Below are 13,638 nucleotides of genomic sequence, written 5' to 3' on the forward strand. Positions count from 1 at the left end.
TATAATTATAGAGTATTAGTTTTCATTTGAAATTTCCTAATGACAATTAGATGATTAGTTAAGGAAAAAAAAGACGGAAATAAATTGATTAATATTATGGAAAGAAGAGAAGGAATAGGCGTAGGAGTCGTGGACGTTAGTTGTCCCAAATCCCAATCAAGAAGAGATTAGAAAATGATGACGGCATCCGACACCCACCGTAACATAATAATAGAATAAAGCTTGAAAGTGATCGACCGACCGGGCCAATCGGGTCACTATAAATAGATGGAAATAATAACACCTTAAAAATAACCCCTAAAATAAAGCGGTTTCTTGGTTCACACGAGAGGGACTCCCCGATTCTCAAGTCTCTCCCACCCAAACATATCACAATAAATTAGGTATTCCACCTTTTATTTTTTCCCCCAAACACGCATGCAAATCGTTTTTCCTTTTCTAATTCTTTTCTGACACACACACAAATTTCGAAGCTCTGGATTCCACCTCTTCCCGTCCTCGCCGACGGTGCTTATGCCGGTTGGTTTCCAGGTATCTAATTCCGTTTATTTTCACATGGATCTGATCTCATCCGATTTAATTTCTTCTTTTCTCTGCTCTGTGTTTTCCTTTTGGTTAGGATTAGATTAAGAGTTTTTTTTTCAATTCAAATGGATCTATTGTCTGTTATTTTTGTTTTGCGTTTTTGGTAATTTAATCTATTAGTTTTTGCTCTCTTTATTTTTGTCACGAAATTTCTTTAGTATTTAGTAATTTTTTTTCGTGAAATGGTCTGTTCCTGTTTCTATTTGGCGTGTTTGTCTCATATCCTATTTGTTTGGTTCATATACAGGGAATAGGAATTCTTTTTATTTATAATCAGGCATTGAAATTTTTTTAATGATATGATTGCTCGCCGCTAGTTATGCATTCTTGCTTGAATATTGCTTGAATTTGATATAGCCTTTACTCCTTTATGAGGTTTCGCTTTCTAAGATGTATATACTACTCCACTTTTTGGGCATTTTTTGATGCCGTATGCTTAAATTAGGATCTCTGTTGACTCAAGTTTCCATTGATGTTATTTTAATGTTAGATTGCACTGGACTTGGATTTAAAGGGATTTAGCTTTCCTTTCAAGACATGGAGAAAGCCTGCTTCTGGTCAAATTGCAACCTTTTCCGGGTTTTTTTATTCCAAGAAGTACTTGACTGGCGGTTTATTGTCCATGGAGATTCTCTTTTGGTTTCTTTTGTCAATTGCACTTAGTGCCCAGTCTCCTCTTAATACTCAACACGGAGCCGCAATGAATTTTGTTTTCTAAGATAGGTGCGGGATCTTTAGCACACTTGTGTAAGTAAGCGTTTTTTATTCTCTTTTTGACAAAAGAATATGATAGGTAGGTTCTGAATGTTTCAATTGGCAGTGCATTGTTGATACAACATCCAGTCATGAGAAAACACCTTCCAGGTACACTATATATTCTCATATTTATCTTTTCTCAATCCATCAACGACCTATTCCTTTCCTAACCTTTATCATATTTTGTTTTTTTCTCTTCTATTATCACAGGGCTTGTAGTAATTGAGTGGAAGTTGCTTACTAAGCGTTAGCATTAGTAGTTCTTAGTTAATGTTTTGCTGTTTCTCCTGATGGATACTGATTAATGAGGGTATGTTGGTTTGCTGAGCACTCTGCAACTGCTTCTATTTAGTATAGATGAGTTAACTGCAATTAAGCTCTTGAACTGAGTGAGTGTATCTTGAGCTTGGAATCCTTCCTTTTGACTGGAGCAATCATTTTGATCCTATCAGTATGTTTTGTGGAGCTCATCCATTCCTTTCGTTGATGCCTTTTTTTGGTCTTGAAGCTGCGGGTTTGGTACCAAATAAGGCTTTGAAGCCCGTCCACCATAAAAACACTGGCTTAATGTTATTGCATGTTTCCAGCAAAAATTAATGGTGGATTTAGCTGATCGCCAAAGCAGTTTTTTTATGTTTTATAGTTTTAAGTACAAGCCATCTTCTACCGAAGATAATTGTCACATGTCTATCCTTGGTTCTTATAAATCTCCTGAATAAAGAAAGGGCTAATTTTTGTTCCGCAAGAAAATGGACAGGTAAGTTGTTTAATTTGGATGTGCTATACATTATTGATTTTCTGCATGGTAATTTATGCTTATCATTGTTTGGCATGATATTAGGTACAAGTTAATTAAGGAAGTTGGAGATGGAACATTTGGGAGGGTGTGGCGAGCTATTCATAAGCAGTCTGGGGAAATTGTGAGTATGCTTGGGATGTTATTTACTTAAAATTTTAATAGCATTTTTTGTTGATTAAGTTGATATTGAAATATCCTTTTCAAATGAATACCATCTGTTATGAAGGTTGCGATTAAGAAAATGAAGAAGAAATATTACTCGTGGGAAGAGTGTGTGAATCTGAGAGAAGTTAAGGTAGTACTAGTTGCTTTATTCTTGTTTTGCTTGTATTCATTATATTTCTTATACATGATAGTCTGTTTCTTTTGACAGTCACTGCAGAGAATGAATCATCCAAATATCGTGAAGCTTAAGGAAGTCATCAGGGAACATGACATTTTATACTTTGTTTTTGAATACATGGTAAGTGACCAGCATCTATTTGTGTTCTTTAATCATTGGGGTTTTACTGAAACATGAAATTCTTCCAGGAATGCAACCTTTACCAACTTATGAAAGACAGGGAAAAACTCTTTTCTGAAGTTGAAATCAGGAATTGGTGTTTCCAAGTCTTCCAAGGTCTTGCATACATGCACCAGCGTGGATATTTTCATCGCGACCTAAAGCCTGGTATTATGTTTAATTTTTTCTTACAAAATTCATGTTTATATTTGTTTCGTCTACTCTAAGAAATATCCTGCAACTAACTGCCCTTCTCTTCTAGAGAATTTGTTGGTTACTAAAGATATAATCAAAATTGCTGATTTTGGTCTTGCACGTGAAATAAATTCAAGTCCACCATACACGGAGTATGTCTCAACACGCTGGTAGGTTTGGTACATTCAGAATTTAGTGTTTGTGTTTCTTTTTCTTTTTAATTTTATATATTCATTGCAACTTATTTGTGCCTTATATTCCTTGCATTTTAGGTATCGTGCCCCTGAAGTACTTCTTCAATCATACCTGTATACTTCAATAGTTGGCAAGTTTTCACTGCATTTGATAGTCATTTACTTGAGGATAGAAGTAGTGACAGCCTTTTTTAACTATGCTTTTTCTACTTATTGCAGATATGTGGGCGATGGGTGCAATCATGGCTGAGTTATTCACCTTACGTCCTCTTTTTCCTGGAACTAGGTATGTTCTTATGATGTTATCTAACTATCTTTTCTAATTTGTTTGGCATGGCTGGTTATTCATTGAAACTTCATCATTGGTGCAGTGAAGCAGATGAAATCTACAAAATTTGTAGTGTAATAGGTACTCCAACTAAGGATTCATGGCCTGATGGGCTTAATCTTGCAAGGGCTATAAACTACCAATTCCCACAGGTCGTCTTCTTGATGTTCTTTTACACAGATTATACCGTTGTAGCATGATTTCCAAGTTAGCTTTAGCATGTGGGGCTGCTATTGATCATCTTTTGAGTGCATGAAATCTTATATTTTTTTCAATTTCTTTTATTCAACATTGCAGTTCGCTGGTGTGCATCTGTCTGCATTGATACCATCAGCAAGCAACGATGCAATCAGCCTTATTACAGTTAAGTGCATTTCTGCTGACTCTGTTAGTTATTATTCGTTCACACCCTACATCTGAAATGGATTTCTGTTTTTGTGATTTGGACCATTATTATTTTTATGTGGATTGCTTGAAGAAAAATTGACATTTGCTTTGTTGCTTGTTTTAGTCTCTCTGTTCGTGGGATCCTTGCAAAAGGCCAACTGCTGCCGAGGCCCTTCAACATCCTTTCTTTCAGGTGGTATCCTTTATAAGTAGATTATGGTATCTAATTATGATGGTTAAGATGCATTTATGTTATAGCTAGTGCTCTGCTGAAGGAATTTCTTATGATGTGCAGGGTTGTTTTTATGTTCCTCCATCTCTTCGTCCCAGAATAGCTGTTTCTAGAACTCCTCCTCCTGGTTTGTTCTAAAACATTAACATTTTTCTATTATGTTTGGAGGAGGTATATTATTTGGTTTCACTTGTTGCTAATTTCTAATCCTCATGCTTGTAGCTGAGGTTAGAGGAACATTGGAACAGCAATCTGTTAGGAGGTATTCTGGGGCTCTGCCCAATGGAAAATTCACTGGCAGTTTTTCTTCTCTGAAAACAAATGCTTCCTTCAGCACAGGTGCTGATTGTATATGTGCTTTAATACAGACGTAATTTACTATTGATATTGGATGTTGAATGCACGAACTAGTATCTTTAAAGGGCATTGATATGATAAAAAGTGTTGTAGCTATGTTTATGATCAAACTAGGCAAGACATGCAACTCGTTTTTGTTAAGCTTGAGTCTTCTGCTCGCTGAAGGAAACCGCAATTAAATTGTCAGCAATACATTTTTTTATGGAGTTGCATTTAGTTGTGATTTGTTGTGGATTCTTGCAGGTGCGCAACGCAAGCCTGAGATGCTTAATCAGGTAATCCATGTTTAAATGTTATTGCTTATGTAATGATATTTCCTTGGGTTGCTGCTGAATATGATCTTTGTCTTTGCCCTTCTCTGAAGGATCTGAGAAAGAATGATAAACCCTTGAAGAACTATAGCAAACAACCAAGGTATTGGCCACCAGGAAGAAGGACAACAAGTAAGAGTTGGTTTTTTGTTGTAGCAAATTCAATTATATCTTACTAGTATTATCAGCTAAAGAATGATTGAGTTGAAAAAAAAATGGTCGTGTGGGTCCAGCAATATCAATGAACAAGGATAGAAATGGACGTGGAGCTGGTGGGGCTTCAGAGGTGGCGGAGAAGTTGGGAAATGTGACAATTGGAAGTCGGAGGCAGTATGGTGGACAAATAAGGGCACCACCTATGAAGGCTGGGGTGCAGTGGACTGCGGAATCTAATGACATGTTTCTGAGGCCAACCCAACAGATACCGTCTGGCAGAACTTTTACCAGAAAAGTAGCGGGATGAGATAGCTCCGCGTGATGCCTTTATATGCTTCATACTGATACTGCTAATAGTAAATGACAATTCTACTACTACTACTACTACTACTACTACTAATAATAATAATAATAATGCATCTCATTCAATACATGGATACAAAGAATGAGTGGTTTGGTTTGTTTTCTTTTGTTCTGTTGGAGTGGTTTTGCGTAGCAATAACCCATACGATAAAACATGGTTTCTGTTACAACCAAGTGATTGGTTTTGCTTCTTCCTATTGACGTTGCTTGATAATGAAATGTGAGCTGTTTGTGTTTTTCTTCAATATGTTTCGACTTTGAACTTTAATTTGTGTGCATTTTCCATTTTCTTAATTTAATTTATAACTAGTATCTTATTATTTATACTTGTATACATATAGTGATAATATTAAGTTCTTTCGTCTACACAATCAGTTTCTCGAAATTTAATATTTCGTTTGCTGTTGGCATATTTTTCTGTATTCCAGTATCTCTAATTTAGCTTATACGATGTTCAGGAAATAAAGGTTTAATAAAATCAGTGTTTGATTATAGAGGGAAAAGGAATTGCAAGGATTTTTTAATTACTTTTATAAAATATTGTATATAAAAAGGATGAAAAAGGAAAAGGTAAGTTATTTTATAATAGAAATGAGTTTATTACAAGTTTATTTATTTATGTTCTTTATAATTTTTCTATTGAGCCAAGTTAATCTTTTTCTTTTAATGTTTATTATTTTTCTTCTCTTCTTCTCCCTTTGTTTTTCACTCTCATTTTCAAACTGGGGTAGATTTTGGATTTCGTGGGACAAGAAGAAAATTTCTTATTACCAGCTCCAAAATTGAAGAAAAACGAACTTTACTCAAATATATAGCCATAGAGAGGGTCTAAATGCAGAAATAAAAATTAACCACATAATAAAATAGTACATTATAGCATTTGTCAAAATGAACAAAGAAAAACCCCTTCAAAAACCCAGCTCCAAACGAAAAAGAGGTCGAAAGTTGCATTTTTTTTTGTCAACGATAAATCATAAAAGTAATTAACTAAAAATATATCAAACAATCAAAAATGGAATTTGTTTCTTGAAAAACAGAACCAATTAGCGACATCTAAAGAAAGAAAGGTTTTCTTTTTAGTTCTAAGAGAAAACAATGAATATTATTGGATTAATAACCAAATAAAAGAAAGGTTTTCAAAATTTCCCTGGCTTTTCCTTTTCCTTTCCCTCCTTGGTTTTATTGGTGATTAAGCGAAGAATGCTGGGGATATAGAGTGAGCAGAGCACTGCAGCTTAATGCTATCTCTTCTCTTGACTGCCAGACCGGCCTAGCCTCAATCAAATCTCTTTAGCATAAACGGATTGAGTGAAATGAATTTATAAACCATTAAGCATTTGAATTTAGAGCAAAGCATAACTTAAATAATATAGCATAACATGAATTAGTAGTAAACTCGAGACAAAAATACCAGTACGCAACCATGTATGTAATGTCCCTTTCACTTTTTACGTGATCCACCCCCCCAAATGGATTGCCAAAAAACAGGCCAGTTCTTCTGAGCCTCATTCCATCCCAAGACTGACCCTTCTCTCAACGGATCCCAACTAGATGACACAATCCCATAACTCACCCCTAACAGTGCTGTCCCGAAGAAGATGAAGGACACAATAAACGGCACCCACGTTGGTACATCGATTTTCAATTCAACCTTGAGATAATAAAAGAATGGGAAAAACAACAGCCCTACCAACAATGGAATCCCAACTGTGAATCCCATTCTGCTTATCATCCTGTTTGTTACCACCTCAGGTATCACCCCTGCCTCTGCTTCATTCTCCTCTTCTTCCTCTTCTTCTTCTTCTTCTTCTTCATTGTCATCACCACCACTCTTTGATTTCTTTGTCTTTTTGTTTTTCTTGGGTGGGGATCCAAAGCCTTTTGGGCTATTCAAGGTGGCATGTATGGGTAGTAAGTACAATGGTCGGATTTGGTTTTGGGGGTTAACTGGGAATGGGGAAGATGATTTTGAGGGTTGGGCTGATGTCAATGAAGAGGGTTCCATGGTCAACTGCCTGCAAAGCTTACATACAAAACTCGATTTTTCATTCTGCAAATTCTATATATATGAATCATATTAATTACTATCTTAAGGAATATAATAAAGGAAACATGCATACCTTGAAACGGCAGTAGGATAAAGACGGCAGTGCCAAAGCTGCCATTCACTTGAGCTACTTCAATTTTTTCTTTTCTTTTCTTGGAGTGCTTATTGAGTTGGTCCAGATATTGGAAGGAACACCCACAGATGAGAACTCAAAAGCTTTCCTTTTTAAGTTAAATTTGTTGCAGAATTCAGAAACTCAAGTATGATTGCCCTCACTGAAACCCCATTCGGATTCAGAAACTCTTCTTACCACCAATTTAGCAGACCGAAGGAAGAAGCGATAAGGTTATGGTTCAAAGATGATCCGAAAGATCTCTAATAAGGGCTGGGCCGACTCGGGTAGCCCAACCATTTTATTCTCTGTATCTAAATTCATTTTCGGTCCAAGTCGTCGACTTTAATATTAAAATTGATGTGATTAGTTAATTAAATCCAGTTCAATTAAAAATAACAAAACAGAAGAGAAATTTACAAAAAAGAAAAAAAAACATAATTATGTGGATATTTTAATATTAAAAACCAATTTCATCTTTTTTCACGTTTTATTTCATCATTAAGAAAATTCACGCACAAAATCAATATATTTGTATAAAAGAGATCCATTTACGTTAAAATAAAAGTATAGTAGTTTTACATCATTTCATAATTTAAATGGTTGAATTTATTAATATGATCGTAATTATAATACATGTAAAATTTTAAATCAATTCGATATCTTTACCACATCAATCCAATAATATTATATTTTTAATATATTTAACCACTGAAATTCTTACATTTAGGACAAATAATTAGATAATTTTTAGTTACTTTGCATGCATCATTAGAATCAATAAGAAGGAGTAAAAGTAACATGAGAGTTCTTGTACTCAAAACTAGATTGTATTTTGCCAATCGCCCTTAAAAATGCATGTTAAATGAAGGAGTAAATTGATCTTTCCTATAAAAATTACATCCATTTATACTACTAAAATTAACATAATTGATGAAACAACCAAATATATCTCATGTTGAGATACAATGACCAAATTTTAATAATAGAGTAAATAGAATTACCTGTACATGGCCTTAAAATACTAAAATAAAATATAGCACGTAAATTAGTCAATGAATAATCTTTAAAAAGTTTATATAGAAAATTGGAATAAAAATGATTAGAGATTATACTAAATTAATTATATTGGGGCTTTCTTAAACCAATTAAATAGATAATATAAAAAAATTGGGTCTTTTACAAAAATATTACAAAAATAAAATAAAATAATACCAAAATAATATTAATTTTTTTATTTACTAAAATAATACAAAAAAAACATGACAGCCTGGTGGAGGGCCTGCCACAGGCGGCACCAAACTGGTGAAGGGCCTGCCATAGGACTGAAATGTAATTATCTAAAGTTTCAAGGATCTGATATGAAATTTACCATTTTGAGCAAAGAAAGTGAAATGGTGACGCCTAACAGTGTGGCGGCACAAAACTTGAAAAGTGGCTAACTATCTTATTAGCCCTCCTTATTTATTATTTTCTTTTTATTCCCCTTCAACTTACTTTTTTATTTAATAAACAAGCCCTCAACCTATTTTTGTAGTTAAATAAGCTCTTAATCTATAATTTTTACTCATAAAAGCCCTTTGTTTTATTATTAAAGTAAATACATTTTACCTAAAGTAAAACTATTTAAAAATATAAACTAATTTGCATTTTATGTTTATGTGAATTTGATGAGAATAGTTTATTAAATAAAAAAATTTATGTTTATCAAAGGCTTATAGCTATAATAGTCCCTTAAGAAAAAATAAAAAAAAGTTACTAAGCCCATTGACTTAATTTGAACCCAGTTGAGCCCTTATTATTAACCTGAAAAATTAATTAAGCCCTTACATTAATAATTTTCACATTTCGTTACATTAACCATTAAAATCAATTGACGGACCAATTAGATGACGAAATATGACAGCCTGTGATTTAATCTTTCATATCTCCAATAAAAATCATAAAAATATCTATCTATAATATATATAAAAGCACGAGTCTTGAAAAACTTTTGAACCGACAAAAATATCCTTTATTGTTAATTATATTACTAAAATATATTAGAATACTAATTTATTAATATTATTATATAATAATAAAAATAAGATTAATTAAAATAATAATATATTAATGTGAAATTAATTAATTTGGTCATATATTATAAAGGCTCTACTTAAAAAAACATAATATATTATTAATTAATAAAATATAAATCTATAAAATCATTGAATACAATTGGATGAAATTAAAATAATAAGAATTGAGTTTTTAATTAAATAAAAATATTTTTATATATAAATACTCTTTATAAATTTAAAATAATTATAATTTAATAGTTATATATTTCAAAATAATTATAATTTAAACTACAATTATTATTAAAAATATTGTGCTAATTTTAAAATAGAATTGTTAATTAAATAGAACTCTAAGCATAAAATATAGGAAAAAGACAAAAAATTGTGATAATTATAATTATAATTTATTGTTATTAGTTAAAAACTTTGACGATGCTACTTTTATTAAAGTAAAGTAGAGTTATTACTTAATTAGAATTCTAAGTATCTTAATTACCACTTAACTAATATTAGATTTAATTAAAAAATAATAGAAATACTGTGCATGCTTTATTGAAAAACCAAAAGTAATAATAACACCGATCACCCATAAATGTAATCCAAATAGAAAAATAAATTATAATTATAAACTATTCTCATCAAATTTAGTAAATTTTTTATTTAATGAACTATTCTCATCAAATTCACATAAACATAAAATGCGAATTAGTTTATACTTTTTAAATAGTTTTACTTTAGGTAAGATATATTTACTTTAATAATAAAACAAAGGGCTTTTATGAGTAAAAATCATAGATTAAGAGCTTATTTAACTACAAAAATGGGTTGAGGGCTTGTTTATTAAATAAAAAAGTGAGTTGAAGGGGAATAAAAAGAAAATAATAAATAAGGAGGGCTAAAAAGGCAATTAGCCACTTTTCAAGTTTTGTGCTGCCACACTGTGAGTGGCACCCTTTCACTTTCTTTGCTCAAAATGATAAATTTGCATATCAGGTCCTTAAAACTTTAGATCATTATATTTTAGTCCTATGCCGCCTGTGGTAGGCCCTCCACCAGGCTGTCATGTTTTTTTTAAATATTATTTTAGTAAATAAAAAAATTAATATTATTTTGATATTTTTTTATTTTTTTGAAATATTTTTGTAAAAGACCCAAAAAAGGAACCCACCTGAAGTTGAGTGTCAGTGGAAAGTAGATAATATAAAAATAATATAAAAAGGTCGGTAATTTCAAACTAACACAGGATTTCTATTAAATACCAAACAAATTTCCTTGTAAAAAGTTAGTCCCGTCAAATATGGAACCGAGTTGACATATGCAAAAACCGATCCGGTAATACGACTTATATAACAGAAAACAGCTCTGGTGATGTAGCATATGACTAGAGAGACTCTGGATATTGTAGGACTTGTTGCTGAACTCTTTTTCGGTACTCATTTGGGTTCTGTATTAGCAAAGATAGCATATCGGAAAACAAAACTATAGAACAATAGAAATAAGTAAAGGCTAAACTTTTGTTACTTATCGATACGTAAAGTTGATGTCCCTCTGTTTGTGCAGCGTCGGTAGCATTGGGTTGATCAAGCAAATCTTGAATCCCCACTAGGATTTGTTTCACTGTAATGGAGGGTCTCCATCCCTTGCAGGAAAAACAAAGTTTTTGCTTTAACAAAAACGGCATTTTAAATAAAAAAGATTGGTGTGTAAGTTACTTACACGACGCTCGCTAAGGATAGACAAACACACAATTCCAGAAGGATAAACACTAGGGTGGAAGAATCCATTTGAGAACTTGCATTTAGGGGGTTTGCTTGGGTATTCCTCACTGAAGTTGAGTGTCAGTGGAAAGTACCCACCTCCCCAATCTGTCTGAAACATTTAAAAAAATTGTGATTAACTAATAAACAACCATAGAAATTTCAATGCAAGTAAATCATAGGCTTACATACAACATAAGAAAATTTCAAAGGTCCAAACTTTGATTAAAAGAATTTTTTTTGTAGATTGACCCCTTTTTTTGCCGAGGATAACACAATGCCAAACCATCAAATCAACACTCCCATCTGCCCTTGTCTCAGGTTTAGCCACAAAACCCTTCAAAATTACCAAAAAAAAAACAACTATAATATAGTTTTAAAAAAAAGAGTGAGAAGAGAAGAATGTTGATACATGGGGATGATTTTTGCGCCAGGCTTTTCATTCCTCTGCAAGACGACTGCGTGCGATACCATCCGACATGATTTTTGGGAGGGTTTGTTTCTTTGTGTGACTACAGAGATTTTGAAAAGTTTAAAGATCAGTAGAGATTGAATTGAAACAGGTATTTTAAAACTGACTTTGTAATGTAACCTTTTATTTCCCTAACAAACGAGTCAAATATCAATGCACTTTTATTGGCACACTCGCTGTCTTTATAGTTATACCACTAATAATAAGGCGAGGAAAGGCTACGCAAGGAATAAATATATTGGGGGTATATAAAATTTTTAAATACTACTAATAAAAAGGATTCTTAAAAGGTAAATTTTTTCTTTTTTGAGGTCTCCACCTGAATAAAGGAAAATTCAAGTCTCTCTCTCTAACCACGAGTCTCTTCGGTCTAGGCAGGTGACCTCTAATTTGTAATTTCCACTTCTTTATATAATTTTCTCGTAAATTAGTTTATTATTTTCCTTCAATTTCTTTGTTTTTCATTTCTTATTTCTTATTTTCCTTCAATTTCTTTGTTTTTCATTTCTTATTTGCTATATTACGTGTTGGATCTGTTGTAATTCTGTAGCTTTTTTGTGATTCAAGATCAGTTATCAACTTCTTTTGTTTTTTGGGCTTCTGTTTAAAGCTTTGATTAAAATTCTGGAAAATTTTTCATCTTTCTTACTAATTTTAAGCCTCGATTCTTTTTTTTTTAACTGTGCTTGCAATCCAATTGTTTTGTAATCTTGGAGTCATTTGTGACGGTTTAACTATCGTCGTTAATTATTGTTCTTGCTGTGAAAGTTTCTAATCTTGGATGCATGTTGACCTAGTCTTTTATTTCTACGCAATTAATGGGTTTTTTTTTCCTTCTTCTTCTTCTTCTTCTTCTGTCTGCTTATAATTAGTATGCAAATCAGGTAGTTTTCATGACTGGCATGATTAGGAAGGTCGAAAAAGTTATGCTAAATTATTGGTTTTTGACCTTAAAGATTATATATATGGCCATTATTCACAAGGTTGAGCTTTGCATTTTGAAGCTGAACTTTATTGACTAAGTTGCAAATTAGGTCTGTTGACAGTTTGCAGCCATTTTTAGAAGGCTCGTGGTGGCAGAATGATAACAAAAATTGAATTAACTGGAGCGAAAGAAAAAAAGGAATGTCCAAATCTAGTCTAAGGCTAATTACTATTTCCAAAAATCAATTTATTAATCATCTTTGATCTTTCACAATTTTCAGTTAGAGAAAGAGTTCTGGCTTTCTATCTTGCTCTCTGCCATGCTGTAAGAGTCCATGCATGTCTGATTAGAATGCACAATTAATCTACTCAATTTTTTTTGTTTTTTTGAAACTATAATCAGATTGGATTTTTATTAAACAAAACAAATAAGTACAGAAAACTTAGCTCACAGCCCAGAAAGTCGATGACCTAAAACAAAACCAAAGTCCTAATAATCAAAAGCCCAAATAGGAGAAAACTGAACAATAAACCCAATAAAATAAATAAAACAGAAAACTCTAGAAGCCGCATTCAGTGCCATAAGTCTTCCCAATCTGAAAAACGCTTTGGAGATCGTCCTAACTTATCATCTGACATTTCTTGTTTAAGACGATTCCAGATTCGCAAGGAGAGCTTCTCCACCGAGCCTCTTGGTATCCATTTCAAACTCTCCATTTTTCAACTTTTACCTTTCATTTCTTCAGTCTGGTTCTCTCACAGTATCCCTCTCCTTCTGTTTTTCTGCATATTCGGGGACTCTTCCTATTAGGTAAACCTCCTTCTGACTCTTCATCTTTTCGATTGCAATAGAGTGTGCTAGGCAATTTGCTGTTCGTGGAGTATACTCGAATCTACATTTTCTAGATTTAAGCAAGATCTGTTGAATATCATGTGTATATGCCCCTATCAGTGACTTGTCCTGACTGTTTGTTTTGCACTTTTTGATTATTGATAATGAGTCACCTTCGATGATAATGTTTTTCCATTTGATGTCAATGCCGAGTTGTGTTGCTCTTCGACACGCGATTAATCTACTGAAGTTCTGTGTTAGTTTTTATA

General features: G+C 32.7%; 2 protein-coding genes across 4 annotated transcripts; one reads left to right on the forward strand and one right to left on the reverse strand.

The window, feature by feature from the left end:
• Positions 1-292: 292 nt before the first annotated feature.
• Positions 293-5,410, forward strand: LOC105791847 (cyclin-dependent kinase F-4). 2 transcript variants are annotated; one of them, XM_012620102.2, is made up of 20 exons: positions 293-531; positions 1,076-1,332; positions 1,406-1,449; positions 1,552-1,651; positions 1,850-2,098; positions 2,183-2,261; positions 2,367-2,435; positions 2,514-2,603; positions 2,672-2,810; positions 2,905-3,007; positions 3,110-3,162; positions 3,251-3,317; positions 3,403-3,511; positions 3,657-3,722; positions 3,871-3,939; positions 4,042-4,105; positions 4,201-4,317; positions 4,579-4,610; positions 4,700-4,778; positions 4,880-5,410. In XM_012620102.2, exons 5-20 carry the CDS (start codon positions 2,091-2,093, stop codon positions 5,107-5,109), a joined length of 1,374 nt encoding a protein of 457 aa, XP_012475556.1. In that variant the 5' UTR covers positions 293-531; positions 1,076-1,332; positions 1,406-1,449; positions 1,552-1,651; positions 1,850-2,090; the 3' UTR covers positions 5,110-5,410. The 2 variants fall into 2 exon arrangements, with proteins under 2 accessions (XP_012475556.1, XP_012475554.1); XM_012620100.2 differs by lacking the exons at positions 293-531; positions 1,076-1,332; positions 1,406-1,449; positions 1,552-1,651; positions 1,850-2,098 and having other exon boundaries at positions 2,139-2,261.
• Positions 5,411-6,507: 1,097 nt separating this feature from the next.
• Positions 6,508-7,559, reverse strand: LOC105791852 (protein PAM68, chloroplastic). Of its 2 annotated transcripts, none has more exons than XM_012620115.2 (2): positions 7,286-7,559; positions 6,508-7,180 (listed from the first exon to the last, which is right to left on the reverse strand). In XM_012620115.2, exon 2 carries the CDS (start codon positions 7,168-7,170, stop codon positions 6,607-6,609), a length of 564 nt encoding a protein of 187 aa, XP_012475569.1. In that variant the 5' UTR covers positions 7,171-7,180; positions 7,286-7,559; the 3' UTR covers positions 6,508-6,606. The 2 variants fall into 2 exon arrangements, with proteins under 2 accessions (XP_012475569.1, XP_012475568.1); XM_012620114.2 differs by having other exon boundaries at positions 6,508-7,188; positions 7,286-7,555.
• Positions 7,560-13,638: the final 6,079 nt, after the last annotated feature.

This window comes from Gossypium raimondii, chromosome 8 (genome assembly GCF_025698545.1).
Source record: "Gossypium raimondii isolate GPD5lz chromosome 8, ASM2569854v1, whole genome shotgun sequence".
NCBI lineage: Eukaryota > Viridiplantae > Streptophyta > Magnoliopsida > Malvales > Malvaceae > Gossypium > Gossypium raimondii.

Coding starts and splice junctions, on each gene's coding strand:
- LOC105791847 (XM_012620100.2), top strand. CDS start 2,154: ATGCTTATCATTGTTTGGCATGATATTAGGTACAAGTTAATTAAGGAA. Junction 3,163..3,250: donor CCTGTATACTTCAATAGTTG/GCAAGTTTTCAC, acceptor TACTTATTGCAG/ATATGTGGGCGATGGGTGCA. Junction 3,512..3,656: donor TAAACTACCAATTCCCACAG/GTCGTCTTCTTG, acceptor TCAACATTGCAG/TTCGCTGGTGTGCATCTGTC.
- LOC105791852 (XM_012620114.2), bottom strand. CDS start 7,330: ATGGCAGCTTTGGCACTGCCGTCTTTATCCTACTGCCGTTTCAAG. Junction 7,189..7,285: donor TATCCTACTGCCGTTTCAAG/GTATGCATGTTT, acceptor TTTGTATGTAAG/CTTTGCAGGCAGTTGACCAT.